General features: G+C 44.2%; 1 protein-coding gene across 2 annotated transcripts in view; it reads left to right on the top strand.

Annotated features, from left to right (window-relative positions):
- Positions 1-21,136, top strand: part of LOC116843728 (glypican-6) — a 223,027-nt gene that overhangs the window by 59,708 nt on the left and 142,183 nt on the right. Inside the window, exon 1 of one of the 2 annotated variants that reach the window (XM_032814420.1) lies at positions 1,886-2,281. The exons of the other annotated variant lie outside the window; for it this stretch is intronic. Coding sequence (XP_032670311.1) covers positions 2,260-2,281 — 22 coding nt within the window. The 5' untranslated portion in view covers positions 1,886-2,259. Of the gene's footprint in view, positions 1-1,885; positions 2,282-21,136 lie in introns of those variants that run through there. 2 annotated transcript variants of the gene reach the window in all.

Raw genomic sequence — 21,136 nt, 5'->3', positions numbered from 1 at the left:
GAGAGAGAGAGAGAGAGAGAGAGAGAGAGAGAGAGAGAGAGAGAGAGAAAGCGCAGTGTGTAGAAGCGCGCGCGTAGTTGTAGGAGTGCAATATGCCGCAACGCTAATAGCGGCATACGTGATCAATTGCGCTGTCATTTTCGACCTTTGCGTACCGAGCAGCGACCGTTAACACATCGATATCACTCCGCGTTTTACACGTCTTTTGTTTGTCTAAAGTGAGTCTCGTGCGGAAATAAGTATCACGAGTGCCGAAAATAACGATGTGCGATCGTCGGAGCGTATCTTGAGGAATATTTACGTTATTAGTGTGTAATTTGCTCGTTTCTCGTTATACACAACCGGTGCTTGTCGCGACATGTCATGTCAGCATCTCTCATACTTGTTAATACTATCACTCAAGTGACAATAGATTTGGGTGATCGCCGAATCTTTTTAGTCGGATTAGAAACTCAGCGATGATTACTGAGAGGAAGAATATCTAAAAGTTAGTAAATATTTATTTGGTGGGAGTACCAACAGCGCATTTACTTATATCAACATGAAATATTTTTCGAGTAAGAAAAAATATATATTTATAAAATATATATTTTCTTAAGACTTTAAGAAAATCTTAGTTTCTCACGAAATTATTCATTCTACGTAAATAAAAGAATTTAGATTTTTAAGTAAATATTCTGTTAGCATCTCAATCAATATTTTTAGATATTAATAATATCGATTGGTATTTTATAATTATATTTAATATCCTAGAATATTTAATATTTCATATTGTAGAATATAATTAGAATAATATAAAGACAGATATATAAATAACAATTTTTAGATATTTTTTCTCTCACTATAGAAGGCAATAAAAAAGTAATATTAGGGCGTAATCTCGTTTCTAGATATTTTCTTTGTGTGCAACCAGCATTTGTCGTGACGCGTGTCGAGTCGATGTGACTCACTTACGTTAATTTTCTCAATCCTACAGTCGTCGCATGCGGTCTTTAAGAGAATATTATATCCAAAATAGTCTTTTCTTATATTTTACATGAACCCAAAAACCTAATTAAACAAAGTAAATATTAAAGTTCTCAATATAAAAGATATAAAATAATGTTTTATATTGGAGTCTCTCAAGATCCCATGCGTCGATTCGTATTCGAAAAGTAGCGCGACGACTGCAGATTAATGTCGACTCACTCGATTAGCAATATACAGGGTGTCCGGTAACTGATCGAGCAACCGCCGTGTACGAGTAAAACGATCAAAATAATCATAAAAGTTATATGTTGAAATTGTCTCAATATTTATTCCGTAATTAATTAAATTATATAAACGAATGAGCTTACGAGAAGCGATAGGACAGGCTCTGCGTGTAAAAGAAACAGCTTACCTCTTAGCGATGATGAGTAAACAGCTGATTTCGAGACGAAGTAACAAGCGACACGTATACATTACTCCGCCTTGAAATCAGCTGTTTACTTATCGTTGCTAAGAGGTAAGCCATTTCTTTTACACACAGAGCCTGTCCTATCGCTTCTCGTAAGCTCATTCGTTTATACATTTAAATTAATTACGGAATAAATATTGAGAAAGTTTCAAAATAATATATAACTTTTATGATTATTTTGACCCGTTCTACCCGTACACAGCGGTTGCTCGATCAGTTACCGGACACCCTGTAGAATGGCACGATCGTCGGATCTATTAATCGAAATTAATTAGACGCGATGGTAATCAGGTTGTGAATCCGAGGGATAGATAGATAATTGGACGCTAGGGATGTGTACGCGCGATGATGAAAGTGAGCGATTGGGGTGTGGGGGAGGGGGAGAGTGAGAGACGCTGTCCTCCTCGCGATTGTTTTGACGCTGGCTCGCGCGCGCCGCGCACTTGACCGCGTCATTGCGTCTCGAGCCGACGAGCGAGGCGCATACCGCGCGCGAGGTAAACATCTTCCGCAAGCTTCTTTACGATATTCGTCGCGTGATTGAAATATTCCGTCGGCAGCATTTAATCCGGCACACGTCGCAAGTGCACCGGTGCCTTGCTCGGAATTCCCGTCACGTGATTAAAACACGTCGCCGGTTCTCGGAACGTTTTAATCGGACTCTCGCTGAGCACCGCGTTAATTAATACGTGTATCTCCGATCGGATCATATCACGCGAGTGTCAGTGCTAGTGCCAGTGCCATGATGAAGTGTCCGGGGTATCCGAAAGCCAGAATGCTGAATCGGAAAGCGACGGCAGAACACAGGAACGTCGACAGCGATGCGTCATTTGTACTTTCAAGGTTTGCAAAATTATTTATTATCGCGGGAAATGTCCGTTTTTGACAGACGTTCGCAACATCAAAGTGGGGCAATAGTTTGTACAGTGATATCTCGCAATTCTCTTCATTGATCCTTCAAGTTTGACGAAATTTGGAGGATCAATATGAATCAACATCAATGAATTAATCAAGATTTTGACTTGGGTATATCTTCGACACTTTGCGCGAGAATATTTATTTGACAAAAAGTATATTGTGCCAAGCGGCGAACACCACACGCCAACACGTTTGCATTTCTAATGCAAATCTTCTATTTTATATTGCTGCAAACATATTATCTCTGATCTCTAATTACAATTACATTCACTCAAATATCAGTCCGCCACGGAATTGCGCTTACAACATTTTTCTCGCGCGACACTCCCTTCGATCATGCAATTATCCACTATCGACGGCAATTTCCGACTATCTTGTATCGGATCGACGTGCAATTCCCGAACGGCGGAAGTGGCAGAAAATTTTACGTTCCGCCGGCTCGCTTCATTACTTTCCGCGTCAGAAACCACCGGTTATATCGACGACTTTGCAAATGTCGCTTTTCGTGCCGCGACGTAAAAAAAGAGGAAGGGGACGCGACAGAAAGAGTGAGGATGACAGACGGAGATAAAAAGAGAGAGAGAAGGGGAGAGGAGGCGAGTGTCGGAAAAACCCAACAGTCTGATCCGATTCGGAATTTCTTCCGGCCGACGCACACGACGCATTTTCCCCGGGCTGCTGGGCGCGCATTCGTTTAGCGCTCGAATCGTTCTCAATTAGCCCGCACGCACGCACCCTCGCCCGTATACACACATGTGTGAGTGTGGATGTGAGTGTGTATGTGTGTACAGGCGGGTGTGCGCTCATGTACGAACGCGCGAGTCGCGACGTGCAAATACATCGTGTGGAAATTGCAGTGAGTGCGCGTAATGTTCGTTAAAAAATGGCGGTCCACCTGCCCGTACATCATACAGTTTTAATTCATTTATTACAGGGTTGTCGTGCACTCCCACACATTGCTGTCCCGTGTCCTCATCTCTGTCCCATCTCTGACTGCGTAACAAACTCTCGCGCTATTTACATTTTGTTCGACGACGTTATAGATTTTTTAAAGCAATCTCCTCCTCTTTCTCTTTCTCTCTCTCTCTGTTTCTCATGTTGCCGCGAGATTCTTTTATTATGATTTAATCTCTGCTTCTCTACGCGCAAAAATAGTTTTGTGATAGTTAACAGATGCATTTGCTTGAACCACATCTCAGTGCAATATTTAATGATTCGTTGGCGACAGTTATATTAACTATCTTGTGATAATTACAATAAAAAAAAATGCGTAAGAATACAAGATCTTTATCGAATAAATACTGATAATATATTTACTCAAGTCTAATTTCTTTTTTATTTAAATAGAATAAACAATTGTCACACATGATGAAAAACTGAAGTTATAAAAAATTTATATTTTCTTATTTAAAAAATATTTTATATCTGTATAAATAAATATATTGTTAGCACCCACCGAATAAATATTTTTTTTTTTCGACATTTTTTTCTCTCAGCGCACTTATCAAAATTTTTTATTGTATTTACCTACATTTTATTTGAAATTGAATTTTATTTGAAACAAAAAACTGAAGCATCTGTTAAATATCACCCAGACCCGACAGTTATTACCAAATCTTTTTTTCAATGTGTTTTCGCACGATAATTAACTGTTGCTTATTTTCCGCGCGCAAAGCGAGATAAATAAATAGCCCCGTCCGTAACGAATTAATAGTTTTATCGCAGCGAATATTAATTGGCAGTGAGTTATTACGGGACCCTTTCCGCGAAAGGAAGATCCGATTTATTTTCGACGTTTCCGCGAAATGTTGATTTTCTGCGCATTACTCCGCGCGTCACTATCCCCCTCCTGCCGCGTCTCCGCGCTTCACGCATAAATCCATCTTCGTGGTTTGGTGCATAACGCGGCGGAATAAACGTGCAGTCGAGGAGTCGTGCACGAATATCGCGCGTGGCATCTTAATTAACACGCCCGCGCAGGTTAGCAGTTAATTTTTCGCACGCGCTTTTTTTCGCAAGCGCCGCCGCCGGTGCACGCGCGGCTGCCTCTTTTTCAATCCTTGAGCGTGCAAGATTACCGCACGATTACCCGAAAAAAGATCGCCTCTCCCCTGTCTCTCCCTCCTTCTGCTCCCTCCCTCATTTGTCAACGATGATTACACAGCTGCGCGCCATAAAGCATCACCACCACCATTGTCGTGTCGAAAAGCGTCGTAAATAAAGCAACGCGAAAAACTTGGGGAACATCTATCGATCCTGATGGGCGCGTTAATTACGTTGACTTTTGCTATTATCATGCGCACGTCGCGCTTACAAAATACTCCTGATCGAGTCGGCGGCGGCAGCATTTGTCGGAATTTTTCGTGTCGGATAATGATACGTTGCGCGGCACCAAAGCTACCAATCAATTCGCGGCATTTACAAGCAACGTTACAAAAGTTGCTCTCGCTGCGTGTCAAACGCAAAAACCGCGCTGGCGCACGCACGCGTTGATTTCCATATTATCGAACGCAGCGTGAAAACGCGTGTCTGCCACGAGGTGATTTGCAATTAAGCCACGGACGCGAAGCCTGTTTGGCTAACAGGACTGTAGTTTGCGAAAATTCGTATATATTTCCACATTATTCTTATTTTGCGGGAAAATAGTCGTCGGCCTCTGATCCCTGCCCGCGCGCGTGCCACTCGCGATTAACCCGACGAATTTTTCTCGCGAGTTTCCGCGCTTTTCACGCGACGGCATAGTACCGATCGGTATCATTCCCGCGCGCTTATTATTCTTTACCGCCGGGTAATTTGCCTATTTTGTATAACGCAGCGTGTCGCGCATACATTAACGATAACGATCGTTAATAGTGCGCCGCGTGAAAAAGAAATCTGATATTATCGTAATTCCTGCAAATCGCGCCGACTTCCCCCTCTTTTTCTCTGTCTCGCTACTTTCTCCCTCCCCCTTTCCCCCTCTCTTTCTTTCTGGCCGTGCCTCGACCGACACACCGCTTAACCCCGTGATTCATTTGAACGTGAAATGCAAATCCCGAGCGCTAATCTCGTCGCCGAATGGAAGATATAAAAACCGTGTTCCGGAGCGGCAAAATGTCGTTGGAGCGAAGCACGGACATAAAACGTCCGCTTGGTGCTTCGATTTATTGCAAGAAGTACACCGTACCTTATGAATATTCAAATGGATAAGGCAGTGAACTCTTATCACTGATACGAAGATAAAAATCCCGGCTAGAAGTTTGTTGGAAAGCAGGGCGGTTATTCTGGAGGGTTTTGCAAATTTAAATGGCTGGTTAATAATAAATGCATACGTAATTTTCTTAATCCTCACGTGACGCACGTTTTTTTGACGTCATAATGTGACACGTTGGAGTAAACCAATGTCGCTACCGCTTACGTACATTCCGTGAAAGTGCTAATGAAAGTCTAGAAGAAATAATAAATATACTTTCAAGCATGTAGAATAGAATTACGTACAGATACGATCGCAAATACTCTCCTACTTGATTTTGCTGCAGATATAAGGAGAAATGCGATGAAGACTCGAGTTTACGTAGAAATTTATAAATTTTCTGAAAGTGATTTCAAGAGATTGACATCTCTGCCGTGCCAAGGAAAAAAGTGGTTGTCACAAATGTAGTTAGCCACTTTTTTCCTTAGCACGGCAGATCTCAGGATTTTTTCTTGTCGATACTTAAAGAGCTTTAAAAAAAACATTATAGTTATAAGTTTTAATTTATTTAAAAAAAAATTTTAATTTATAACTATAACTTTCTACAGCGTAAATCGAAAGTTCTTGTTGCACTGTATGTGTTTACGGGTATAATTCAAAGTTAAAAATTGACTAGAGCCGAAAATGACTGCTAGATATTGAGGTTAATCGTCAAGATAAAACGGTAGCGTCACTGACTCATTTAATTTCGGTTCTAAGCGGTTGAAATAAAATTAGCTTGAAATTAGTAACCTTTTTGACAAAGCTTTACGCGGCGCGGCGCAAAAGTTTCTTCCTCTTTATGAAGAGGAACAAACTAAATTTATGAAGATCGATGACTCGTGTTGTCTAAGCGTATAACAACGAAGATACGCTTTGCCACATCTTTTATTACCGCCGCCGCCTTTTGCCGCCGTAAATCTCACTGTTTCCACAAGTGTCTGGCCTGTAATCAAATGCGACAGTACCGACAGAAGGTGTTTGCTCTTAACGCGTGTGTATCGTAGATACCGGGTATCTGCTTATCCAGCGCCATGTGAAAACCACCATCGCCGCTTGTAGTCGTGGCTTTTGTTTATAACAGTTTCACAGCGGTGTCCCCCCCTGACTTTGCTGTCCCGACAGATTCGCCTCCGTCGGCTTCCGAGCGGCGAGAGCGCAAACCGAGATTCCCAACGTCGCCGAGTAAATCTCTCTCCTTGTCACCGTCCCACTTGTCTTATCCTTCGCAATATTTCGACGGAGAATCGACGAACAAACGACTTTGTTCCGAAGCCGCTCGAAGATTTTCAATGCCTCGGGATTTTACTTCCTTCCATGAGAATGCGCCCCTTTTGGCGCTGCCTTAATCGTCCATATCGTGGGACGACTATTAAGACGTTAATCGTGACTTTCACTGAATCATTTTACTACCGCGATGCCGCCCGGAGAGCGTTCAGCTCGACTAGGAAATAAGAGAAGTAGAAAGAGACGGCACGATGCGTGAGAGAAGACGAGGAGGTGCAAGGTGCACGAGAGAGGCGTAGGTGTGTAATTTACGCGCGTTCGTTAACGCCAGGAGCACTTCATTCCGCGGTACGTTTATAGTGGTCGCGCCTTGAAACAGCCGCGTGATGACGAACGACGGAGGAGGGTAACGGCGGTGTGAATGGAGACAAGGAGAATGCTCGCGGCCTTTTCGCGGTCTAGGTTCAAATATTTGAGAGAAAGAAGGATAGGCAGGGAGGTATGGAGGTGGAGAGAAGAAGGGGAGAGAGAGAGAGAGCGAAGGAGAATTTACGCCGCGGCCATTCCGCTTATAACTCGCCGTCTGTGCCGCGCCGCGCTGGAAGCTCTAATTACATGCGACCCCACGAAATTCACTGGCATTAAAGTGCCGCTGTTTCACCTGCGCCGGGAGGAAACACCGCCGCCACGTGGCCAGGTTAATTAAGGTCCCGTCGTGCTCCCAACAAGCCGCAGGGGGCAAGACCCCGCGATAAGGAACTCGCGAGAAGCTCGTTTCTTAGGAGGCTGCGCTCTGCCCTCCCTCCTCGTCGACTCGATCAGCGACTTTTAATGACGCGAGCATGTGACAACTCTTCCCGGTCTGTTGATATCGTTCTCATGATTATTAAGCACTTCGGGCCGCGGAAGCAGTATTATTTGCAGCGCGTACATGCGGGCCCGCTCCACGCGGTCGCAACGACTGGAAAACTAATTAGCGCCACCGCCCCGACAGAAATTAACCCGACGAGCTGGCGCGCTCGCTCGCGGATGGAAACTATTTCCGCCGCCAGCAGAAATTTTCGCGTACGAATAAGAGCGCGGGATATCAGCGTAGATTAAATAAATATGCAGCGATCGTCGCGCCGCTCGCTAGCTCGTAAACGAGCGAACTTCTCTCGCGGTGCCTGTCGGTTACCATTTCAATGGCGGAGCGGAGAGAACGGTGTTTGAATAGGGAATCGCATCGAGATTAAGCGCGGCTTCGGGGCCGTCCCTTAGCGTGCGCATCGACCGTAATACAGTTTACGGTACAACTCCATGGATCCCCTCACGCACTCAGTGAACTGTGCGCGAGAAGCGGAAGCGACCGCGACGTCTGGTACATATCGGATGCAACAACGACGATGACGACGAGACGGAGGCGCGACGCACAAAGTGACAGTCCCAATTTCGGGTTCAAATTTGGTCGATTAGTGTTATTGAAAAAGTACGCGTTATAATGAAAACGCGGGAATAAATTTTTTTATACTTCTTGGTTCTCTTTTTCAATTATATTCTAGTTACATTCGCAAACATGCTTAATGTTTAAGAAAAAGATATAGGATGTGTTAGTTGCTTCATTGAGTCTTTAGAATTATGAAACTGTTGCACTAAAAATATTTGACTTATGACTATAACTCCCCGACAAATGATGATGCATGCACACTAAAAAAAGAATTTGGTCGACGAAAACAAAATTTGGTTAAAATTACATCAACCAATTATTTAGCAGTTACAATAAAAAAAATTTAATTGCCGTTATTTTATTCTTAACTTTTTCAGTAATATAATTATTTAATCATCAAGTAAAGCAAAATAGCAGCAATTAAATTTTTTTATTGCAATTACCAAACATTTAGTCGATCCTATTTTAACAAATTTGATTTCGATAACCAAATCAGTGCAAACTATAGGCATCGTTAAATATAAAATATGGAATTATTTAATATTAAATTGAGTATCGTATAACTCATTATACGGGTGCGTAACATTTGCTGACCCATAATTGAAACTTATGCATAAACGTCTCAAATTATTGTTTTATAATACAGGATAAACTAATTTAAAATCTAATAATTTTGTTTTAAAACTATAATAACCTATAATGCCAGTTGTTTATATCGACATCGACAGTTCGTTTGAGTGTCTCGACGAATTCATGTAAATGATTGAAAATTACTCTAACCTCAAGTGACCCATAATTAGGACTGTCACGTCAACTGATGCCAAATCTCATAACGGTTGCGGGCGTTTATCGCAGGTGTGAGCGTCTCTCTCCCGTGTCGGACGGAACTTTTATTTATACAATGGAGCTCGGAAAATTCGTCACAACAATGTATTCGAGACACGATGGTGAAACGCACGCCGGCACGAACTCCAAGAGGCGGCGACACTCCGCCGCCTTAAGCACGGTATATAGACTCGTCGGCGAAGTTGGAGGTGGCATTTTGCACGGTTTAACAATCGCATAACGAGTCCCCGCGCGAGTCCAAGTTCGCGAGAACTAGTTCGCGGCGCCCCGTAGTCTTCTTGCTTCTCGCCTTCTCTCGCGAGTCTCTGCCGTCTGATATATCGCTTCTTCTCCCTGTCGCTTCTATCTGGGCGCAACGTGGCGCGCTAAATACGCTCTTTGTCCGGGTCGCTGCCGCACGGGATTGTAAATTATCCCGCGTGAATCGGCGTCATTCGTAGATGGTAAAAGGTGTCATCTCATCGATACGATAAGCTCGTGGGTCGCGTCGCTATCTTCACGATGCGGCGGTTACCGTTTCCGCGGTGAATAAAGTCGCACTCAAAGGGTTAATCGCCTAATAAAGGAACCACGTTAAAAATTCGGAGGAGAACGCGAGTGGTTCTTCGCAGGAATGCGATGATCCACGTTGGCGAAGATCGATGGAACGGGGGATCGATGGAAGCAACAATTTATAGATCCGTGGCCTTATGAGTCTGCGATTTTCATCAGAGATTTATGCATGAGCGCGCCAATGATCGAGAATGATCCCGGCGAGTGGGAATTCGCTGACGAATGCGCTCGCATTGCGTTTCTTATTCTTCGCGTTGCTGATCGTTTCGATGCCGCGATGGGCCGTCGGCGCTTCCCAATAGTTATCGTCCTTGTTGTCCGCGGTATCAGATGCGCGAATGCATCTTGAACCAATTACACAAGATCAATGCCCCACTGTTCGCAATCACTGATAACGGATCGCGCGTTCGCGACGGTAACATATCGTTGGAATGGATCGGCTCGTTCGTAAAGGGATATCTCGTCACCTCATAATGTCGTGTGTGACACATCCGTAGAATTCCACGTCGCTCTGCGCGAATATCGCGACGTGTGTTAACGTCCGACAGCAGCGAGTCTTATACGAGCTTGGCGAAGCTCCCGTGCGTGCAGCAGTCACACGCCAAAGCAACCGTGACGCGTATATGCACTCGAATTAATAGTTCTCCTATTAAATGCATTTTATTGATTTATCAAGAAAATGCTTGCGCCATTTAAGAAGGGATGCTGCACGGAAAGAATTTTATAGTAAAAGTTGTTGTGTAACTTTGCGACCAAGAGATAGATAGATTCTGCTCGAGTTGACTTTTGTGACATATGCATTGACATATGCAGTAAGAAAAAAATATATCTAAGAAATAAAACATGTTTTACTCGCGTACTAATAATTTATATATGTACTTGTAATATAATATATACATAAAATATTTTTCAAATAAAAAAAATAAATTTTTTTAAAATTTTGGCTTTTCACACAAAAGCAATCATTTATTTTAAATGAAGGAATTTAGATTTAAATAAATATGTTATTATAGTACTCTCATAGCGAATAAATATTTTTTATTTTTTAAATATTTTATTTCTCTTAATGTATGCTATTTATATTTTAGGAATTAAAACGTGTTATTAAAAATTTGTTATGTTTCTAACGATATCTACTATGTCCCTTAAAAAGATAGATTTTACTAACAATTTATTCCTGCACTATTGAAAACAAAGCAAATTTGAATATAATTTATATAAAAAATTTTCTACTCGCGTAAAACATTATATTCTATGTGTGCTATATCATACAACAGCATTGAAATACATATATTTCGTTATGCATCGTGAAAGCTTAAATCTTAATTAACTACGTGCAAGTAATCTTCCTTTATGCTTTTTTATTTTTCTCGGGCTCCGTGCACGCGTAAATTAATATTGGAAATAATATTTATTTAGTTCAGCTTCACAGAAGCTTGGGTCTAATTTAATTACATACAAGTATTTAATCTTTCGTTGCTTCTTATTTTTCTCGCATTCTGTACACGTACGCGATTGCGCGCATGAATATGTATGTAGCGAGTCACCGAGAACGTCTGTCCGCGCGGCCCTCTCGGGCAATCGAGATCCTCGCAGCCCCACATAATCGGAGGATTCGTCAGGATCTCGATAGCCGGATAATGGTCGCAGGGGCAGAGTGAAGCGAGATAGCGCTGGGACCTCGGCGGCCAGGAATTAATCAGGATTCCAATGTAAATAATACGAGGAAGAAAGTCGAACGCCTCTCGGCGGAGGAAAGGAGATATATGCGGTGTGTCTCGGATGAGTAATACCCCGAAAAATCTTTCAGTCCTCCCTCCTCGCACACCCGTTTTGTCTTCTTCCCTCGTCCTCCCTCCGCGCTCTCTCGCTCCTTCTCTCTCTCCTTCTGTCTCGCGTGCGTTCGGTGTGTAAGCGAGGAAAGAACGCAAAGTCGTCGCTGACGAAAGAGCCACGAGGTTTTTCGTAGAGGGCGGAGAACGGAAAGGGAGGAAGAACCGTGGCGATGAATGGCGCATCTTGTCCTTTCCTGAAGGGACTCGTTTGAGCAGAGGTTTTCGTTGCGCCTTGCGGTGTTTCTTTGTTAGCTCTCGGCCGAGAGGTCATCGCGGTATCATCTCTTGGAATTGATAGAATGACAAAGAAAGGTAATACAGGAGCAGGAAGAATACAGCGAATAGATAACGAGAGGAGACGAACTTTCGACATACAACGCGCGTCGCAGAAGCGTCCTCTTTTGTAATACATTTGAATCATAATGCAATTTGAGAACTCGGATGACTAATACGTTCTCCGAGAGAAACTTTTCGTATTTCTTCTCTTCTGCGCCCGCTCGTCCTCCTTGCGCCTCTCGAACGCGAGAGTAAGAGTGCAACGGCCGGGGATGCCAAATGGAGGAAAAAGAGTGACGCGGCGCGTGTGACGAAGCTTCTCACGAGAGAGTCGCGCATCAAAAAGGATGCCGGCTACCAGACGGGGAAAAAAGGGGAAGAATAGGATTTTCTCATGATTTTCGTGAAAATAATATTTCAAAGATACTCGCTCGCACATTTGGCTCATTCCACTTCCACGCTTAATTAATCGCAATGACATTCAGTCGTCGAAGATGGAGTTATGGCAATTGTCAAATTCTCGAGAGGAAAGCTCTCCTTGTCGACCAACGAGGAATTCACTGTTAACATGCGAAGCGGAATATCCGGTATACTATCCGTTTAAGTTCGCATTTAATTACGAATGATAAAACACCAAAGTACAAGATAGGATCGAAACGAGTCCTTGCAGTCTGCATTCCGAAAATATTTGCACCTTTCTGTCTCTCTTTCTTTCTTCCCCTCCTCCCTCCCCCTCTCTCTCTCTCTCTCTCTCTCTCTCTCTTCGTCTCTCCGTGCTCGCTAGCACACCTCATCGTCCTTCTCGCCAGCATCCAAGCGTGAGAGCGAAAGAGTAGCGGCCGAATGCTTAGCGATGGCTGGCGAGAGGATGAAGAAAAGATACGCGATGTGTGACGAAAAGTTGGGGCTTTTGTCGAGAAGAAGGAGGAGCAGAAGGCAAGAACACGGGCGAGAGACGGAGACAGAGATGCGGAGATGTTCTCTCCCTCTTTCTCACACACATACAAAGAGAGAGAGAGAGAGAGAGAGAGAGAGGGAAGAGAGGTGAACAAGAACAGCTGAGGAAGGACGAGTATCTCGGTCTCGTGCTCCGCAAGAGGACGAAGGACGACAAGAGGAGAGGCTCGCGCGAGCGACGGAGAGGCGGGAGGCCCCTTCGGGCCCTTTTGCTCTCTTTTAATCCCGCGGCATTCCTTTGCCCGTTCCAACCTGCCTGCCCGCCGCCAGTTTAACCTGCAGCCCAACACACTATTATGTCTGACCTAAGGCGCTCCCACATTTAACTATACGCTCGGCCTGACGCCGAAGTGTACGTACACGACGACGCACGCCAGTATACGTGCGCTTATGCGTGCTGTGTGTACATGTATATGGCCGCGGTAGTGTGTGGCTGCCGACAATGACTCTGAGTCAATGGGCCCACCGTCTTTGCAGTGGCGAGTCTGTTTGGAGGATTCGTCTTTCTAGTTTCCCGTCTTTCTTCTTGGCTTACGTGCTCGTCACTGCGGTCTTCACTGTCGTCGGAACTCCCGCGATTTTTTGATATTCTCGCGTCTCAATTAGATTCCTCGAATTTTAAAAAGGCATCCTTTTCTCTCTTCTTTCCTGTAAGTTGATCGTGCGTCTGTCCACACACTTTTCATTCGCGATCGAACGTTTCCCTTTAATTGCGTGCCGCGTTGTCCGCCTTCTCGAGTGTCCTTAATTTTACAAGTGCACCAGCAACAGGCTGGTGCAACGTGTCGCAGGAATTCATGTCCCCGCGTGTAAAGCTTATTCAGGTCTGGTCGTTCTGTAAATGCAGGCGGCTTCATTTGAGCTCGCGAGTCCGATCTGTTCAATTTCACTGCTCGTTAGTATATTTTATCGCGGCGAATATCCACCATTAGCCCGAGATTCTTATCGCGTTCCAGTTCGCTGGCTGCTCTCCTGCATGCGAATCGAGTCGAATTATAAGGATGGACGATGAATTCGAGATACGGTGTGACATTCGCAATAACTAATGCTGCCGCGCAAAATTTACTTTTACTCGAATTCACTCGCAATAACTGACATTCCAGCACGTATAATTATTTTTTACTCGGAACCTTTCGAAATGGAAATCCATCGCGGTAATATAATATTGAGAAAAAAATGTTTGGTATTCGTAACTATAATCGCATAGAAAAATGATTACTATGAATTATGGTTGAGGAAATTGTTTTTTAGTAAATTCTACTATAATATTTGTGATAATAATCTTATATGTTATTACATGTTATTACTACTATTAACATGTTAGAACAATCAAAAAATATGGTTGGGGACAAAAATAATTATAATTTTAGTTAGATCAACCATTTTTTTCTCTTAACGAAGAATGATTCTCTGGAGCTCAATGACAGCACGCCGTGGCACATGAGCTCCGAGGATCGAAGTCGCAAAGAAAAATCCAAAGTCCAGATACTTTGAAATTTAAGAACGACTAGGGACATATCTAGGCAACTTCGGAAAATTTATGGATTGAAGGAAACTTGTATGCCCCGATTTGTAAAAACATAGCTGTCGCGGGGCGCTCGTAACAGCAGGTTGCCTTTTTACAAAAAAGAACAGACCTCCATATATGAAATGTTGCTTTTCACACACGTCACTGGTTTTCTTTTATTATAAAGTATAGTCTCTCGTTAGAAAATAACTCGCGATACGCATATTCCAAGCCCCTCGAGTGCTGACAGTACGATCGTAAGTCCTATACGTTCGAGGAGTAGGGATCCTCCAAAGGATCTCGGACGATCGGGCAAACGCCCCGAGTGGAATTCGACAATTCGCGGATCGAAGCGCGTATCGTTGCGGACGGACGAAGATCCGAGCGATCGGCGGGTCCACGGGGCAAAAGAGTTAATCGAACGTATCGGCGCCGGCGATGCGCCACATCGTGCGCGTGTAACGGTCGTCGCTTAGGCGCGTAATCGTTATCCTGAATAGCCGCTAATTGCATAATCTGCACGCGCAGCGTGACCGTGCGGAGCGATTAGCCAGCGAGCGAGCGAGCGAGCGAACAGAGCTCCGACTTAACCACCTCGGCTTCGGGTTCGTGGAGAGCGATTAAGTCCGACATCGTGGCGCGAGGACGTACGCGCACGCCTTTGTCCGTGCAATAAGGAGACCTTTCGAGTGAGAGAGAGAGGGGGGGAGGAGAGCCGTGCCTAAATCGAAACTATAGGAACGGGCGGGTCTTGTGTGTACACGAGACCGGCCGGACGTAGGTGTGCGTTAAATGAAAGGGATGAAGGAAGAGGAGCGTTCGAGGCATGGGAGAGGAATGTGGTCAATGCATAAACTATACCACCGGTTGGGCATTCCTTGGCCCCAAGGGTGCCTATAGTTCGCGAATCGCTCCGCGTGTGCACTCGTGCAATACGCACGCACATAGGTGCGTGCGTATGTGCGTGCTTGCGCACGCGTGTATGCGCGCACGTGGACCTGCCGCGTACATACCTGCCCGCAGCCTCGGAATACCTGTTCGCGAATACCGGCTGCGTGAGCGCGCAGGGCCGTGACGCGATTTTCGGCGCCTCTACGACACGCTGCCTCGCCGGTCAAGCCGCGGCTCTTGCCGATTTTCGCGACGTCGCCGAGGCGAATGCAAGTCGCGGGTCACCGCTGGCAAACACGTGAATAGTCAAAAACTGTCTTCGCGGGGTGAGGTGAGGGTGTCGCGTCGGGATAACAATCGGCCACATTAGCTTCTCTCTGCGCGATGCAGTTTCAAAATTCCGACGATAGAAAAAAATATATATATATATATATATTCAGACATTATAATACTCAGGTATACAAATTGATGATGCACGAATCGGCTTTGTGCAACTCGCAGTGTTGCTAATCGCTGTCGTGTGACCCGATGTCTCGTGCAGCTTTCAAATCACTTCCCGTAACGCGTTCGTATAATATCGTCAACTAGCTATTATGAAGTAAACCGTGCTTTATCGGAAGTAACAAAACGACGGCGGCCGATATCCGCGTGCGATGCGTTTATCTGTACTGTCTGCATATCGACAAACAGCGACCGCATTCGTCATACGCCACTACGCGAGCATTGCATACACGTTTGTTATACGTATGTGCGTGCTTGCGCACGGGATATACACTGCCTGCGCCCGCGCGGCGCAGATGCGTACGCTCTCACGTGCGTTTCGCCGACCATTAATGCGAGAAATCAATTAGCTTCGCTTTGCTCTCTCTCTCTCTCTCTCTCTCTCTCGCAGCCTCGCTCGCGAAAAATCTCTCGCCGGCATCTCTCATGCGCACTCTCGACTGCACTCGGCAGATCCTCGGCGCGATAAACGAAATCCTCTACGCGACTTACCGATCTGCATTTTTCACCAGTCGGTCTGTACCGACAATGAGTATTACCGACATAACAATAGCTATTTCGATTCGCACTTCTCCTATATTCTTCAATTTCTTATGGAAATAACGTAGTTATTTCTCTGCATTAGCCTTAGTTTGCTCACCAGAAGGCAAAGTTAAAAAAAATTTCTTATAAGATATATCGAGCTTAACAGATATAACAGCTCAAACATCTCATCGAGTAGATTCTTCTCATGGTGCCCGAAGGGTCATGCAAAATGACCTATCTCAATACATATTTATACATATAATACGTATATATGAATAATTGATGAAAAAATTCGAAGATCCGAAAATTAGCTGACACACAGGCGCGTCGCGTTTTCTCAAGGAGCGACGTGCCTGATTCGCGCAAGAGCTCGGTTATTCGGCGCTCTTTTCATTCATCATCGGGGCAATTAACGTCAATGTCGCGGCGCTCGCTCGCCGCGTTTGCGGACGCGAATATCGTCGTGCGTGAATCGTTTGCGCGATGCGTTTCGGCGGCTCGCCGTGCCGATAATGAATTCAGGATGAAAGGAAGAGAGAGAGAAAGAAAGAAGAACGAGTAATTGAATATGGAACGTCGATGGTGCGCCGATTTATATCGCCGGTGAGATCGACGAGCGCCTCGAATTACTCGGCAATTTTCTCGCGCATGCCTTGACGCGCGTTTTAATGGCGATCGCCTTTTGTGACTTGCGGTTCTGCCTGTACACGTTCTCTCGCGACGTTATTGGCGCCGACGTTGAACAAACACGAGCGACGGTCGGGATGCGCGCGGCGTTAATGAGAACGTTTTTAGACCCCGTCGAAAAGTGTAGAACCAGACGAGAGACGGTAAAACAATTTAACGCATCAGCCTCTCTCTCTCTCTCTCTCTCTCTCTCTCTCTATATATATATATATATATATCTCCGCCTAGCATGCAAATTACCGAGAACATGCTGAAAGCAAAACAAATATCCGAGACTTTGTTTTATTTATGCAAGAAATGCAAATAGCTCGCGTGTGTACTTGCACGCGCGCGCTCACGAAGTCTAATCGATCCAAGAGCTTCGCTGCAAAAAACTCAAAGTGGAAATATCCATTATTTCTTTTTCCCTAAAAGATTTAGTCCTCATGAGTGTTATAAAGATATAATTGGATAGAACGTTTTAGGGGTATTAGGTAGACAGAAAGAAAACATTTTCGACATAAATTTAATGTTTAATGTATTTGTCAAACGCAAATCACGTCACAAGCACCTTGAAATCGCAAACGAAAAAAATAATATATTATGAAGATCCTCTCTGCTGCGCGGTTCGAAATAAATCTAGCTTTAAATACGCAACTTCGCGCAAGCACAGAGATGTGCTCGCTCGCCTCAGATAAACGAGTTCAAGGCGGAGAGAAGAGACTCGTCTAAATCAGCAGCTCTTTCATCCCACCAATTAACCGCGATTTAATTACTAGACGCATCACTGGCCGCAGAACTGTGTATCTCCGCGCGACGAGGACACGCGTCCCGGCCTCTCGCGACATCGATTCTCGCCCGCGAGATCATAATTAACCGGCATATCGTGCGTGCACTGCGAATCCGCGCGTGTTATTTCTGCGCACACAAGGATCTGGACCTTCTTTTACACGTTTTTTGCGATTTTTAATCGCGTCATGCGTTCGAGACCTGTGCAAATTGTAATTTAATACGTTTAAACATGTCCAGTGACGCGACTTAAAACGCTTAAAGTATATATAAAGAGAATTATTCAGCCAGAAAAGCACACTCGGGTTTGCAGTGCGGACATTCGTGTGTAAAGAAAATAAAACGGAAAGTTGGCTCGCGCGGATGAGAAGATCGCTCGATATCATTCAACGAAGGACGAGAACTCGCGCACGAGTTTCGAGAGATGGCTGTTAATCGCGTCGCTCTTTTTCGAACGATAAGGTCCACTCGCGACGTCGCGATACGATCCGCGTTTGGCGCCCTTCACTCGCGAACGATTAACGACTCTGAATTCAACTCTCGTCGACAAGAGAGGAAGAGAGAGAGAGAGGGGAGGGAAGGAGATTCTCGTCAAGAAAAGGCGCAGCCAGCCTCCGGATGAAATACCCGCGGGAACGAAGTAAAAGAAGAAGAAGGCGAGGAGCAGCAGAGCACGGAGGATCGCGAGGAACCTTCGCGTTCTCATCCTCTTCCCCTCGCCTTCCTCGTCTTGCCAACCGTCCTCCCCCGCCCTCCACACCCACGTCATCGTCCTTTCGCGCACGAACCTGGTATTAGACTCGTCTGCGCTTTAATTACTCCTCGAACCTCCGTTCTCTTGCGACTCTCGAGATTAACGGCGGCCTTCCGATTGTAACTACGAGCTACGCGGCACGGCAGAGACGGACTGTCTCAGTTACCAGAAGGAATCCCCTCGTCCTCGATTCTCGCCCTCCTTTGCCTCATCCTCCTTCTACCATGCCGAGCTCTCATAATCCCCCGAACATTGATTCTCTATGATGTCGCTTCGGGAGGAACGCGAACGCGTCGTTAGACTTTCTCGCGACTACCGCTATGGGTATCGGACAGCCGTACTGTCTGCGCCCTGTGTACACACCGGAAAATATCATTTTACCGCTAAGAAGAGCGATCACTCCGTTTACTTTCCTCCTCTCAAATACTGGTTATCTAACAAAGAGTATTTTCCTGGTAGTCTTAATATGTACTCATCATAAATTTTAAGAAACTTTATTGCCACACGGAAAAAAAAGATTTGGTTGAATTAACCAAATATCTGGTCGAATATGAACGATCCAGAAATTCCGATTGAAGTAACTCGAATTCTATTTAAGTCAACCAAAAATCTTATTAACTTAAATGGAATTCGGGTTACTTCAATCGGAATTTCTGGACCGTTCATATTCGACCAGATATTTGGTTTTTCCGTGCATATATTTGAAAGTTTAATTGTAAGAATATTATAAAGCTTTGTCGAAGAAAAAGTTGCACTGACAAGGGAAAATCTTGAGATTTTTCATAAATTTTGAGTTTAGATCAGTATAGAATTGTCTCAGGGAGCTTAAGTAATACAAATTTTTATTCGCATCCCGTATCTTTGAAAAAAAATGGTAAAATTTTATAATATCCAACAATTTAATAAAATAATAATAATTTTTGTACTAACTTTAATTGAAAATATCGGCAAAAATTAATCTCTATATAAATATTATAATGTAAAATAAACATAATTTCATTTTCAATCTCTATTCAAATTTATCTTACCGTAAAAAATATGGGAAAATATGACAAAATTGGAAAATTTATTAGTGCTTAATCCAGATTGCCAATGTTGGTCATTTTGACTTTTTAATAATTATTTGCTGTGAACAATTTTTTTACAATTGGTATTGCTTTATTTTTCCTTAAAAAAATTATTAAAAATTGTAATAAAAAATTATTAAAAATTATTAAAAATGTAAAAAAATCATTTTAAGGCAGGCTTCAAGTGAGAAAAAATTTAATGGAGTCGAGATGACTTCACTTTGGAAATAACTACTAGCATTGGCAATCTGAGGTTAAATCGCGCGGTATCAAATTATTCCTCGTACTCTATCTCGGCCTCTATTGTGCAAATTAGACGCGTTCCTTTTATTTATTCGTACGATCTGACAAAAAGGAGTTATTCATCAAGTTTTTTCCACTACGCTCGAAAAGCCTCAAAGGGGGCGGGGTCCTCGGATTCGGTGGCTTTTCCTCCGTCGGATTCCTTGCTTCCGCCGGATCGTCGGCCGGTTTACGATTGTCGTGAAACGAGAAAATGGTGTTCGCGGTAACAGTAAACCGTGGTCGCGCCGACTATCTTCATCTCGTCTCACTCGCCTTTGCTGTTCTCCTTTTTTTATAACCCCGGCGATTCGCATGGCGTGAACTCTCGGCGCAGATTAGCCGGGTCGAGCTTACGCACGCGTCGGTCCCGCCGCCATAATCACACTTAACATTAATTCCAACGTCGCGGTGCAATTTCGCAGACGACCGGAGGAGAGACGGAATCGCGTCGGCATGAGTGCGAGTTATAAAAATTTACGAGCGTCGCGCGCTCAACCGCGCGTCAACATTAACGCTCGATTGAGATCGACGTTTCCACGCGACTTCGACGAAAACGGTGCAAAAAGGAGACTTATTCTTTTTTTTATATATATTTTTTCGAGGAATCTAGTCAGAGTAGCTTGACGCAGACGACGACATTCATCGCGCGCACGATAAACTCTTAGATATAATTCTTATTTTTAATATTCTTAGATCATTTTTCTTTTGACGCAATCCTAAATTAACTAAAAATATCTCTTTTTTAGCAGTCGCGTTGTTAATTAAGATTGAAATTTGCGTAAGACGCGATGAATGTAAATTTCTTACAATCTTGGAAAGATTCTGATCAAAGCGTTTGATTCGGTCGGAATCTCCAGCGCAATACAGCGGGATTTTCGGCGCAAATTGATTATTCCGAGAAAGCGAACTCGTCGCTCATAATGCATCATGCATGTGCACCTTCGATTTGGCGCATATTGATTCGAAGCCAGCCGCGCAGGTGTACTAATTAACTGCCATCGGAGTACACAACGAAGCTCCAACTGCGTCTGTATCAATCATTCGAAGCGCGTCGCGTCGTCTCCCTCGTGCATTGATCGATTAGCTGTCAACAATTAAACCACGGCGACCGCCAAATTGAGATAACTACTTTCGAAACTTCCCAAGTCGTCGTCGCAGGACAACGTTACTATTTTCTGGAGACTTATTCTCGACTTATTTTTCTCCATCCGAATCTCGGCTCTCCTGATTCATTAATTTATTCGATTTTGCTCGCGTCGCGTTGATTTCTTTAACTTTAACAGATGATATCATGGTGCGGGGGATGCTTGTGCTTAAATCCAGCCCAACTAACTTCATTTATCGGATTCCCCGGAACGTGACCGATTATGGAGCCTCCTCCGTCGGGGACATTGCACTGCTTCAAGAGAGAGAGAGAGAGAGAGAGAGAGAGAGAGAGAGAGAGAGAGAGAGAGAGAGAGAGAGA

This window comes from Odontomachus brunneus, unplaced genomic scaffold (genome assembly GCF_010583005.1).
Source record: "Odontomachus brunneus isolate Ranch 3 - 2012 unplaced genomic scaffold, Obru_v1 Obru_scaffold_035, whole genome shotgun sequence".
Taxonomy (NCBI): Eukaryota; Metazoa; Arthropoda; class Insecta; order Hymenoptera; family Formicidae; genus Odontomachus; species Odontomachus brunneus.
This window is presented reverse-complemented; position numbering and strand designations above follow the sequence as displayed.